Below are 13,147 nucleotides of genomic sequence, written 5' to 3'. Positions count from 1 at the left end.
TTGTATTCCTATTTCTAGGTCAGCACATCACAGGAGTTGGGGATTGACATTGTACTGAGACTGTTGCTTCTGCCTCCGGGCTACAGCAATGACTGTCTCACTTTTCAGAAGAGGAACTTCAAGGGCAAAATGTACTGCCTCTTAAAACTATCTCAAACAGAAAACTACCTCTGAGCATTAGAAATGATTAAATACAAGCAATATTCATGAATATGTCGCCTACTCACACATCCGAGGCCATGGTGGAGCGATCCAATCTACGATGGGAGGGGAAAACAAACATTATAAGCACGCGTTTAGTCACTCTTGCCTCTGAAACGGTGCATAGTAATCTCATTTTAATCTAAGAGCATTGAAGGATTTGCCCTTGCAGTCTGTGCATCCATAGCCACTAAGACGCACGCTCCTTCTCCTCTGCTGTTAAACCCAGAGTACATCCGTAATGAAGATCCTCCTCTGGAGTAACTCCTATTTAGTTGTTCTATACAGCTGCAGAGAGCTTTCTCGCTATAAAATTCTGCACGTAAATGGAAACAAGGCATTATAAATGAGTGCATTAAATTGTTACGGGATCAGCAACCCATCCACACTGCTGGAAACCAGCTGCAACACGGTCCTCCAAGCACGGTGTTCCTCAGTGCAAGGCTGCATGGGGTTAATCCCGCTTTCAACCTTCACACATGACACCCCTGCCTTCAGAATAATGTAAAACAATGTGGCAGAAAAAAATGTGGTAGAAACTAAGCAACACTCACTGGTTTCTTTCCAACGATGAGCTTCTCGACCTTCTGCACCTGTGAGACGTGGTCTTCATTGGTCTTGAGCTCTCGCTTACGGATCCTCTCGTAGATGCCGACCAGAGTCTCCCGAGGGATATCCTCCCCGTCATCCACACCTGGCACAGAGAGGAGAGCGGCATTTACTGCACGGCGCACAGCGGGAGTCGTCGAAAATGCACTGTGCCAGAACGTCAATGTGGGAAAAACAGGACAAGAAGAATAAAATATTTGTTTGCTACCTCTTAAGTTCTTAATGAAGTCCTCCAGCTTCATCTTCCTCTCAGGTTTGACGTTGGGGCTGTACATATCAGTGTTGAGGAGGATGATGGCGAAAGCCAGGATGAAGATGGTGTCAGGATTTCTGAACTGCCGCACCACCGTGGGGTTGCAGATGCAGTATCGCTGGCTGGAGACAGAATATGAAACATCTCACCTTAGAAACGACCTCTGATAACAAAAACTGACGATACGAAAAAAAATACAGAATAATTATCTTTAGAGTAAACCCAGCAGGAATGTCTGTACAGAAACCTAAATTTACATAAATTATTAACAGCATTATAAAAAAAAGAAAGAAGAAAATTGTACTGTTTTAGCAAAATATTTTAAGGAAATATGTATCAAATGTGTTGGATACACAAATAAGCTTTATAGTTTGAATGTTTCATTGATCATTGCACAGACTCTTGTTTAGCAACCTCTTTCCTGAAATCAGCAACTCGATCGGTTTTTCCTCCGAGTAATCATCTGCTAGAGACAGAAAAGCGGGCTTTGGGTGAACGTCTTGCACAGACCTGAAGGCTTCGATGAGCCGCTCCACCTTCTGGGCTTCACCCTGAACGCGGATGTGGTTCTGAAATTTCCTGAGAGCCTCGTCCAGCTCCATGCCCTGGAAGTCCATTTCGTCTACCACGCAGCTGATGCATAACAGATAGAGATAGAGAAAAAGAAACGTGAAGACGTGACATTTATATAGAAATAGAAACTTTTTTTGTTTTGTTTTTTACATACCATCTTTTCTGAATTTGTTAAAATAAATGTTTTCCTAAACGGAAGCACATTTCCTTCACTTTTATCTAACTAAGTGGGAAAGATGTGAGAGGAGCGTGGGGGGGGGCGACTTACTCCAAGACATCTCTGTTGAACTGTTTCTGCCGATTGCCCAGAAATTCTCCAATCATCTGCCTGCTCAGCCCCTTCCTCTGCAGCAGGAAGTGAGCCACACCAACAGGTGTGTCGGGGATGAATCCCCTCTCGGTCAGGTACTGGATGCCCTTCTCTGGTTTCCTGATAAATCCAACAATTAGAAAAACAGCATTTCCACACATCAGTAAATTCTCAAAGTGAGTTTGTTAAAGATGATTAACTTTATCTTGTGCCCGTTGCAGTCCGACGCACATAGATCTGCCGCACTCAGACAGCTTTGCATTTGACATTAACTCGGCAAATGACAATTTGTAATGAGTAACGGCTCCTCTCAGGGCCGTGCACCTACTTGTTGAAGAGATTCAGGCCGATTCGGTAGTGCCTCTTCCGGATCACATCGTTACTGAAGATGGGCGAGTCCCAGCTGTTGCGAGTCTCTTTGTGGTACGTTTGCTTGCTGAGCGCCTGCTCTCGTAGGCTGTCCCTGGAGGAGGACTCCGAGCTGCAGTTGATGGTGTCATTGGAGTTGGAGGTGCTGTTGATGCTGTCGTTGTCCCCGTCAGAGAAGTCCGATTCGGACTTGCTCTGCCTGTTGGCTGAGCCGTTTATGGCCAAGTGGCTCTCCAGCTGGCGGTGGCGATGGCGCAGAGGGGCGTCGTCGTCGCGGGGGGGAGCTCGCGGCGGGGGTCCGTGAATGATGTGCTTAGGGCTCGCCTGGGATGACGTTACGATGTGGCCATGTGGTTCATACGCAGGCGGCCGTGTGACCGAGCCGCGGTCAGAGCGGTCGCTGAGCTCCGCAGAGCTGTCGCTCGGAGGTTCTATGGTCAACAGAGGAAGATGGTCCATTCTGAGACGCTGCTCTTGACACTCCAGAGAAGGAGTGCTGCGGCAGCTCGTGTCCGTGTCACGACCTTCATCTTTGGGGTCAATAGGCCAGTACTCGTGGGAGGAGTTGACTGACCGCAACCGCAAGTCTGACTCTGTGCTAGAGGGCTGCTCTCCGGACCTCGTGAGAGCAAGAGAAGGGGGCATGTCCTCCTCGTCGATGAAGAGGGTAACGTCACTGTAGGATGCCATAGCATCATCACGCAAGCGTCCAGGCGCCCTGCGGCGGGACTTCGCCTGATAGGGCGTTTCCCGCTCCACCTTAGAGCCGCTCGTGGCCTCCGGGTCGGGACCCTCATCCCCCTGGAGGCTGCGGCAGTTCAGCGCATCATCAATAGACTCCGCCAGAGATTTGACCTGCCTCGAAAAGGCGTCCTCCAGCTCCGTGATGGCATCCGTCAGGTCACCCTGCGGGGCCGCGTGGGATGCCATGTTAGCCTGCTGGTGGACCTCGATATCTCCACATTCAGACTGCACCATTGACAGCGGGGCGCCGTCCTCCGTCATGGACACCTGCCGCCCTTCAAAGTAGGAGCTGTGCACTTTCTCGGGGCCTTCGAATGAGAGTTGCATCCTCATGTTGGAGAGCACAATGCGCCTGGACATGCGGTTCTCAGACATGGAGCTCCTGAGACGTTCAAAGTTCTTGTTCATCTGATACTGGCGGAAGGCTGTCTGGATGGTGCGGGCCGCATGCCGCGTTATGAATCGTCCGCCGTATTTACGCTCCAGCATCTCCACCTTCGGGAAACGGAGGACATTGATTGAAACTGCACATACTGGTGATATAATTTTAATGTTCTTGAATGTCGCTGATAACTTGTTCATCCCAGCTACCAGTCATTTTTCTGTTTTTCTGTTTTTCTTTGTACCTGATACAATATCGGATAAATAACCCACAAACAAAAAAATTAAGAGAACCAGAAAAGCACTCAGAGAGCGCAGACCTCTGCCAAGCAGCTCATTCCCCTCGTAATTGGATTTAAACCGTCCACGTGGCGATACGGATCATTCTTGGTATCTTTCCAACCTTGTAGAGTGAAAGCGAATCAGAGTTGATGTGTATTTTTAACAGATTTTTGAATCCATTAATGAGGTTTTCAATGTCAAAATTTAATATTTTTTCCTGACCTCATTTTGGATCAGATCCAGAAGACATTTAGCATGATCGGACCCCTTTATGTGAGTGAATCGAATGTATATTTTACAAGATATAGTTTTTTGAGAAAGCCTCCAGTATAAGTAAATGGGAAAATACAGCATTAAAAACAGAACCTCCTTGGTAAAGTATTCAGCCAGGCTACTTTGACATACCTGTTTGTCCTGGAGGTCAGCAGAGAGTTCATAGCTCTCAGAGAGGGAACGGGACCTCTTGATGGCCTCTTCTTCAGCCTGCTTTCGGAGGATGGATTGCGAGTGCTGGAGCTTGGGCCGGCGGGGTCTCTGCGGACCAGGTTGGACCCCGTGACTGTAAAGCGGGCTCTCAAATCGGTCTGGGCTGATGGCCGAGCCGTGAGTCACCGGGCCCTGACCATAGCTGGCTCCGCCATCCAGGGAGTGGCCACTGTCGTTCGGCCGTCCATCCCCTTCCACACTGCAACAAGAAGGCAAAGGGATTGTAAGAGATATCGCTCCTTTCCCCTGCACAAATTACACAATTGTTTTAGAGCCAGAATGAGATTAAATGAATAACATGAATTGCAGACATCGTCGTGATCCGTCTTATAAAATTCCAGAGTGAAAAGTAGCTTTAATTCAGCGACTAATGGCCTAAGCTTTTATAAACTACAGTAGGTCTTAGTCACTGCATGGTCTCTCTTGAGCACTGTGCAGGACTGTGAAGGACGGCATTACAGAACAGAACTTCAGTCTGTGCCAAAGGAACGTGGCCGTTCTCTGGAATGTGCTGATTCTACAGCTTTACCATATATAGCATGACGCTGCAAGGTGCACAAGACCCATAGAAAATCTGCTGCTGTAGATTTAACCGCGCTACATTCAAAGACATAAAAAAAAACCAGACACATCATGACACTCCAGACATTAAACATACCCAGTCATCTGTTGCACTTGGTGTCGCTTTATAGCCATTTAAATGCAAATAAAACATGAAGCTACTCACTCACTCTCACATTCTGCCACGGCGCGAGACGATCGCTTATTGCGTAAAGAACCTTTTCTTTCTATGAATTGCCAACTCTTCCTCCAGATCCTGTCCATCCTTACATCAGGCAAGTCCAGAGTGCAGACCCTGCTCCAGGACGCTGAAGTTCATGCCACCTCAAAGGGCCAATCAGGGGCAAATGGGCGTTGCATCATGTTTGCTTGAGCAGTGACACACCGGTTCAATACACATTACAAAGTCCAGTTCAGAGATGAAATGAGCAAACACAACTTCAGCAGTCTCTCACAGCTACGATCTGCGTGTGTGTTGTGCTCATCTGCTGAATGGCTGTCATCACACCGATGGACATTTCTCACCCTTTGTGGTACGGAACATTCTTTGTCTAATGTGTCCGAGCTGTGACACGACACACCCCTGCAGTGTACACAATCAACTTTCCTTCATTAGGCGCTCACTCCCTCAACCCCAGTTTCGTTCTTCTACCGTCTCCCCAGTCGCTTGTTTAGGCCGGTTTGATCATTGTCGTGCAGAAGGAAAAGCACGGAAATATGTGCTGCGGTAATTTGTTTTGCACTGCAAGGAGTGAGGTCACAATGGCGGGAAAAATGGAGAGAAAAGAGTTTGCAGGAGGGACTACATTGGTGGAGAAGTCTGAAAGTTGTGTGAACATGACATATTGAAACGCGAAGGATGAAGCAGTGGCGGCTTCCTAATTGTGACGGTACAGACCTTGAAATATGATATCACTACACAAGCAAAAACTGCTCGGTGGGGTCTGCCGCTCAGTCCGGCCCAACGTTAGCTCTGATGCAGGCACGGAGGAGCATGTCAGCTCAGCTGGCAGTGATTTCAGCGCTGGGATCTAGGGATTTGTTGGGGGGGGGGGGGTCGACCAGTTCTCCCCTCCATCCACATCCTGAGTAAACAGGCCCAGACCCCTAACTCAAGGCCTCAAGTCATTCCGTCAGTCGGACCTGAGGGAGAAACATTACGCATCCCGGAAAAGAGGAGTCACATCTACAGGAGTTCTGGGAATAGAGGAAGGCTAATGAAGTGCAGGCTGGCGCTTCAGAGGAGGAGCTGCAGTGTGGCGCTAACACGACTGTCGAACAAAGAGCGAGCTCGACAAACCGCCCCGTGCCGGCATGTTTTTCCAATCAACTTCTAACGGGTTTTTTGACGTATGGCTTACTTTCGATCTTTGAATATATATTTTTTTCCCCAGGAAGCATAATTGAGTTTAATTATGAATGCGACATTCTAAGAAACTGGCTTTGTGCTTAATATTTATCACAAAAAAAAAACCTCATACCATAGGAACGTTTTCTACAGTCTCATTACGTCTCAGTCATCTGTTTACGTTGGTCGTTGTGATGATGATGATGATGATGTTAAAACGCTTTTAAACAATCAGTGCAACACTAAATCCACATGTTTATGCTACATGTACTGGGAGTGTGGAGTATTCACATGTATGTTAGAATGCAATCTTGCTCTATGAAGAGAATACAATCTGTTATAGCTCTATTAAAAAGCAATACCAAGATGGCTGGTTGAGAGTTTGACCCCGGTGTGTATTCCTGTTCACAGTAGTGCACAAAAAAGCAGATGATGGAAATGAGAAGCATCACAATGGAGGTCTAAAATCAAATATTCAAATTAAATGAATGGAGTATCAGATTTCCCGCTTTAAAGTGACAAACGCTTAAATTAACAGCACTCCTTACCCAGCATGCAACGGCAACATTTCCTTCCAGACAAGACGAAAGCAGGCGTGTTTTCAATTTGCTTCGCAGCAGCTCATGAATCCAGAGGAACGAAACCGGCACAGATGAGAGTGATATTAAAAGGCAGGAATATGAGATATCTCAACGCCGATTACCAGACCAAGGGCAGCCTTTTCGATGGCTACGAAAAGACGGCGAGAGAGGAGGTTGTAGTGCGACACAGCTGTAAACGGCGCAGGCCAGCAGACTGACAGGATCACTCCTGAGAGTTTACAGCAGGCTGTATATTATCAACCGGAGCCTCGTACCACATCTGGTGCCAAGTAATCTGCTTCAAGTTCAAGATTCCTGGACCGGCATGTCACTACGCACCCCCCCGACATGGAGTCTCATCCAATCAGAAACCAGCAGTCGTCCACTCACTTGAAAATTGCTGAATGATTTCCTTTTACCAAACTTCTATTGACTGCAGTGAGAATTTACAATTCAATAGAGGTCAATGAGCAGTCGTAACATTTGACAAATAAGTGAAAGGCGCCATCGTTGAGGTTCACGTAATCCGCTGAATATGGATTGATATAATTATCAATCAAGATCAAGATGCTCTTGACAGCTTCAGACTTTTTCTTTTCTTTTTTTTTTTTTTTTAAAGGGACTTAAAAATCAAGGCTAAATTAGCACAGCAGAGGCAAAACACATCACAACCCACTCCGCTGGAATCAGTGATGAGTGGGCAGATGTAGGTGTGGAATCAGAAATCAATACTATTCCCAGACTAACAACCCGGTGTCTCTTTGTCCCTCCTGTCAAGCCTTAGACAACAACATTAGAGCCACCGTCCTTATCGAGTCGTGAATAATTAAAACCTTCCCACACCACACTCAGCACCTGCCCTTGATAGATCCAGCTATTAAAAAAAGCCCACACTCACGGCCGGCGAGTGGGACGACTGCGGCACGCCACAGGAATGTCCTTCAAACCAAGCAGGGGAAGTCCAATCAAACCCTGAGATGGATTTGGGACAGCGAGACTAAACACACCGTGACAGAACACGTACGCTGCAACTGTGACTGAGGGGTGACACGATCTGTGCTCCATTGTGAGGGAGTCAAAACTGAAATGACAGACGCCACCACCACCACTTCTGAAATTCATGAGTTCGCTCCGCCGCTGTCATCTTCTCGTGTGCCTTACGTGTAAGCACAAAAGAAGCGAGGGGAAATCAGACCGAGACTTGATTGCATTTGAAAACAAGCGTGCATTTTACACCTCCCTTCCCACTTACCAGCCATTCAGCTCCAGCTCCAGCAGCGACTTGGTCTTCTCTGAATTACGCTGCAAACACCACATGCTGGCCGTCACTCATGAGACGATGTATCCCAACACATCAGCAGTCACCCACACCCGTACCCTTTTCATTGCCTAAAAAAGGTCCCTCCGACAGACAAACACATCTCAAAGCTGCCATCTTCTGCATCCAGAAGGTCGAGTCCATCCAGAAGGTCCCATTCCTTTGCCTTGTGCAGCAGCGCCCTATGGATGGGAGGGAGGCGTCCACAGCCGGCGTTAAGTGGCAGTCTCTAATCTATGACAGACAAATGGAGCTCTTTCTTTTTCTCTGTCTTCCTCTCTGTGCCGGGCTCGTAAGAGTATAAGGGGGTGGAGGCTAGGAGACAGAGGAGTGTGGGTTTTCTGCCAGGCCTTGAGCAGTGTGGAAGGGGGTGGGACGCAAGGAACGGGGTGTGTGTGTGTGTGTGTGTGTGTGTGTGAGTGAGAGAGAGAGTGTGGTCGCACTGTAGCTCGGTAGAGAGAAAGAGAAAGGGATGAAACACCTCCTGCAAACAACAAATGAAGTGCAGACGGTGAGGGGTAGGTTAAACAACATAGGTTGTTTTTACTATGTACACTGTAAAGCGTCTTTGAGTTCTAAGAAAAGCGCTATATAAATAAAATGTATTATTATTATTATTAAAACTTAGAAATTGAGAATTCTGATTTGAACTTTTTCTACATTTCTGTACATCCTGGCGCACACCCAGTGATGAAATGGTAATTTGTCTAAGGTGTAGAAGAAAATGAATGAATGAACAAATTCGGGAGAACAGTTAAATAAATTAAAAATAATAATATTTGGTGTCCAAAATCACAGATATTCCTCAACTGGGGGGGGGGGGGGGGGAGATTTGTGGAATGTGTGCTGGTGCAGATGGACCATACCTGTCATCACAGGTAATTGTCAGCAAACTGACATCCGAGTTCAAATGTGCTTAAATATTGTTGAGAGACACACCTTTAGGGCTCGGACTAAGCAAAGGTGAAATTTCCCTGAATTATTTCGATTGGATTCTAAGGTGGCGTGGAGAGACGATGCCCCCTAGATGGCCCTCAGAGGTCAGCGGTAACTTCTGTTAAACTTCATTAGCACAAAATAAAAAAGGACAGAAGAGATGGGCAGACCCCATACTGAAGTTGCCTGGGCTCTACAGCGTTGTTGAGATAGGCCAGAGACTAATCCCCCCTCTGAGAAAAGGTAAGCGCCCCCGAGTCAAAGGTATTTTCTATATAATGACAACAGGCAACAGGAAACAGAAGAGAATGGCTCCCACGTGGAGCCAGTTTACAGGGACACCCATGGTCTCCACGCACACGGACTCGTCTCCCCACGGAGACGTTGATGTCCACTAATTACAGCTCTGAACTCCTGAAATGAAAACCTCGTCTGAACTGGTCTACAGCTGAAACTTCAAAAGAAAGACGACAAACAGGAGGCAAAGCAAAACTAAAAAGGAAAGAAGCACGCGCATCCCAACACGTGTTAAGGATCGCAGCGGGAGACGTGCACTTAATCACTTGCCATGTGCGACACAGTGAGAATAATTACGTGCAGACAGGCAGCCAGACACTAACTGCCCAAGTGATCTATGTCTGAGACGCTGGATGTGTACGCTGGTGATTACAGCTGCTAATGCTCCATGGAGCAGCGAAGACATGATTCAACTATCTCGCAATCCCGACTCTAATCACTCCATTCCTGAAGAGAAAAGGGAGGAAAAAAACCCATTGAGGAAGTTGATTGAATCAGTGTTGACCAGTGCACCACAGGGAGCGGCTAAATTGTTTATTTGTGGACCAATGAGATGTGAAGTAATATCACAGCCTCATTTTGAATGAAATCATGAGCCTCTTATAAGCCCAGAGCACGATATAATGGTTCCAGCGTGAGGCCCGAGCTCGGGCAGCATCAGTCTGAGAGAGAGAGAGAGAAGCTCGCCGGAGGTTACAACTGGATAAACGCACGGTAAAAGTGAGCTGCAAGAGTTTACACAAACTTCACCATTCTCTGCAAACCTGTATAATTCTCTCTGTCTGCCTGCCTACGCGTCTCTCTTCCTCTTCTAATGCTACACACCAGTCTAGTCGTCCTCTGGTAAAAGCCAACTCCATCTCCTGCCTGCACGGAGTTCTGCTCCAGGATGATGTCACTGAGAATTCCAAGCTGAGGCCCGCTTTCTGCTCATAAAAGCCATTTCTCCAACTCAATACATATGGTCTCTCTGCATTTCAGCTCCTGCGCCATCACCCCCCCCCCCCACCCTCTGTTCTTTTCCTCTTACTTCATGTTTAATGTAAGGAAAAGACATGACACATCAGACAAGGTCAAAGTGGCAAATCTGGGTCAGATACAAACAAATTCCTTTATCAGGTGCCTTCCCACAGATTTAACATTATCAGAGGAGCAGGAAAAAAAAAGACTCCCTCTCTCCCCCCCCCCCCCACCCCCACCGCAAGGACGAGTGAAAAAAGACAACGCAAAGGAAAACACAGCAAAGGAAGCGGCAGGGAAACGGACGGCCTTCTGGAAACTCGGTCACAAGATTTGTGTGCTGCATGCTCCATCGACATGACATCATGCACCATTTCTCATTATCTGCTTTCGCTGGATGTCGAGCGAGTGAGACCTGCGTTCAAAAAAAAAAAGGAAAATAAAATGAGACCAGTCCTTGCCTGGTCTGGAAACAATTACAACAGAGTGAGGTCATAGTTTGATACAATAGCGTACTAAATGAGATGAAGTGTAGTAGAACACAGAGGACTTTGTACAGGAAAGGGGGGGCGGGGGGGCACAAAAAAGAAACAGATTTTCACTGTAAATTCTGAGGAACAAAGAGTTTTTGTGGATAAGAGGGATCTGGCAGCAGATGTATAAATAGAGCTGAGTTGAGAGTAATTAAAGGATATGCTGCCTCTGCTCATCAGATCCCGGCTGCAAAGCCGGAGCAGATGTGCTGCCTCTGGGATCCTATCAGAACGATCAAAGATCCTCAGAGGCAAGGGATGACAGACATGTCTCCTCTTCGGCTGTTCAAACATGGCCTTGCTATTCCAATCCAGAGAGAAACAAATATGTTTGTACAGGAACATGCAAGGAGTGAGAGTTTGCAGCACCAAATGTGAAATATAATCAAATACCAAAAAAGACTAAACGCTTATTAACATGTTCTTAAAAAAATAAGAATAAGAAACGCGTTTGCTTTCTTGTAGACAAGTAGATTAGATGATTGGTGGAACTGTGATGAATATGAAGTTACAACCAGGAAAGCTGAGGAGGGAAAATCTGAAGAGAGTTCAGCCCAGTCAAGTCGATTTTGGTACAATTCAGAGGTGTTTGCAAGCAGGCAAGCATCTACAGCTGTTAGTGTTGAATGACAAACATAATTAAAGTGGCGTCAAACAGCGGCGCCAAGACGGATCCTGGGTTCCCCACTCAGTCTTTTCTGGGTGGAGTTCTTCCTTCTCTCAGAAAACTATTGGGTTTCTTCTTCTCATATTCCAAAGACATGCATCATGCAGGTGGAGCGGAGCGTCTAAACAGCCCAAGCAAATGTGAGCGTGGGCATTAAATGGCCCGTCCTGGCCATTTCCCTGCCATTCTCAAAATGACTGCGTGGGGAGAGGAGATGAACACCTTCACGCTGAAAACAGAGCCGGCATTTTCCTCTCAACGGAATGTCTATTTATGAAGTTCTCTTCAAAAACACCAGGTCGGGGGGAGTGGGTTCTGTTTGCTCACTTACAGTATTTTCCTTATAAAGACACCACATTTGTCTGAAGCGGTTCCCTCAGCTCCACCCCAGCACCGAGAACACAGCAGCGCAATGCTAAAAATAGACCCATGTGAGGATGGCACAGGCTGGTAAACACTCGGCGGTGAAGAGGACAAAATGCTGCAGAGGACAAGGAGAAGAAAGACACGCTGATGCTGACAGCGCTGCTGATATCATCTCATCATCTGCTCCTTTGTGCCAGGCCAAAGCGAATGTTTTTTTTCTTCCAATGACATTGTGAACATTTTGAGGTCAAGGTTTGGAGACAAAAGACGAAATGCTCGGGGGCTGGAGCCTGCAGCGGCAGGGGACTAACTATGGATGTGACAAAGGCCACAGTGGATATAAATACACATGGTGGTCAGGATGGAAAGAGGACCATGGCACCAGTCCTTTCCAGTCCCGTTCATTGGGCTCTCAGATGGACAATGCCATCTATCGGTCAGAAGCGTTACTGCACCCTCAATGGTCACTGTGTGGCAGCGACGTCATCCTGGATGACTGAGGTCAGACATGTTTGTCATGGTTGTAAATCAGGAGGGAGGCTGGATTATTCAGAGGCACCAGGATTTAAAAAGATCACATTCTTGTGGTTGAGACTTGGTGGCGGGGGGGTGGGGGGCTATTTGAGACAGCGGCAGAGTCACACCTGTCTCATGTCACACAGAATGGTCATGCCTGTGGTTGACGGCAAAGAGAAAGAGTAATGCGCATTCAGCAGGTGCTTTTACAGCAGTGACACACACTGAAAGTGTTTATTCAACATACTTCCTTCCTCTTATTCTAATGCAGAAATGTATATAATAATGCATGAATTAAAATAGTGGTGCGTGTTCAGTGTAAACAGTTTAAAGCGTACAATTTCCTGCCCTAGAACCACAAAGTAGTCGACCAACCATCGCACACACTCCTGATTGGTATGACAATCAGCCAAACGCACTTAAAATCAGCTCTGGAATCAGCACAGAGAACTAATTGTCAGGAATCATCCGTCAACTTAACCAAATAAATAAATAAAAGGAACAAACAGATCGATTGTTTGCTAAAACAAAGCCACACTTGCACAGCCACACGCGTGTTGGGCTGTGCAGCAACGCAATCAATTCGAAGCCGTGAGCCAAATGGAGTGAGTAAATTGACTGGAAGGCATACAGTGATAATAACTGCTGCTCCAATCAGGAACATTCGCCGCCTGCTGCACCAGCAATCTAATAAAATAGTTGATGTTCGACAAGTGTTGCTCCATCATTCAAATCCCTGCAGATTTCATTAGCCGTCAAGTGTGAAATAGAATTTGTGGTTAACAGAGTTGATTGTGGGTAAATAAGTTGTGTTATTAGCAGAGATGGTTTTTCATTCGGCCTCCAGCGGGGGCGT

At 46.8% G+C, this 13,147-nt stretch overlaps 1 protein-coding gene across 5 annotated transcripts in view; it reads right to left on the bottom strand.

The window, feature by feature from the left end:
- iqsec1a (IQ motif and Sec7 domain ArfGEF 1a) overlaps nt 1–13,147 on the bottom strand; it is a 57,971-nt gene that overhangs the window by 4,956 nt on the left and 39,868 nt on the right. For 4 of the 5 annotated variants that reach the window (XM_068752557.1, XM_068752566.1, XM_068752541.1 and 1 more), the window contains 7 exons: nt 4,128–4,407; nt 2,275–3,554; nt 1,905–2,066; nt 1,574–1,696; nt 1,019–1,185; nt 756–895; nt 228–257 (listed from right to left, as the gene is read on the bottom strand). In XM_068752557.1, the coding sequence (XP_068608658.1) occupies nt 228–257; nt 756–895; nt 1,019–1,185; nt 1,574–1,696; nt 1,905–2,066; nt 2,275–3,554; nt 4,128–4,407 (2,182 nt within the window). Of the gene's footprint in view, nt 1–227; nt 258–755; nt 896–1,018; nt 1,186–1,573; nt 1,697–1,904; nt 2,067–2,274; nt 3,555–4,127; nt 4,408–7,950; nt 8,016–13,147 lie in introns of those variants that run through there. The other variant, XM_068752574.1, reaches the window with a different exon arrangement.

Source organism: Brachionichthys hirsutus, chromosome 2 (genome assembly GCF_040956055.1).
Source record: "Brachionichthys hirsutus isolate HB-005 chromosome 2, CSIRO-AGI_Bhir_v1, whole genome shotgun sequence".
NCBI classification, from domain to species: domain Eukaryota; kingdom Metazoa; phylum Chordata; class Actinopteri; order Lophiiformes; family Brachionichthyidae; genus Brachionichthys; species Brachionichthys hirsutus.
This window is presented reverse-complemented; position numbering and strand designations above follow the sequence as displayed.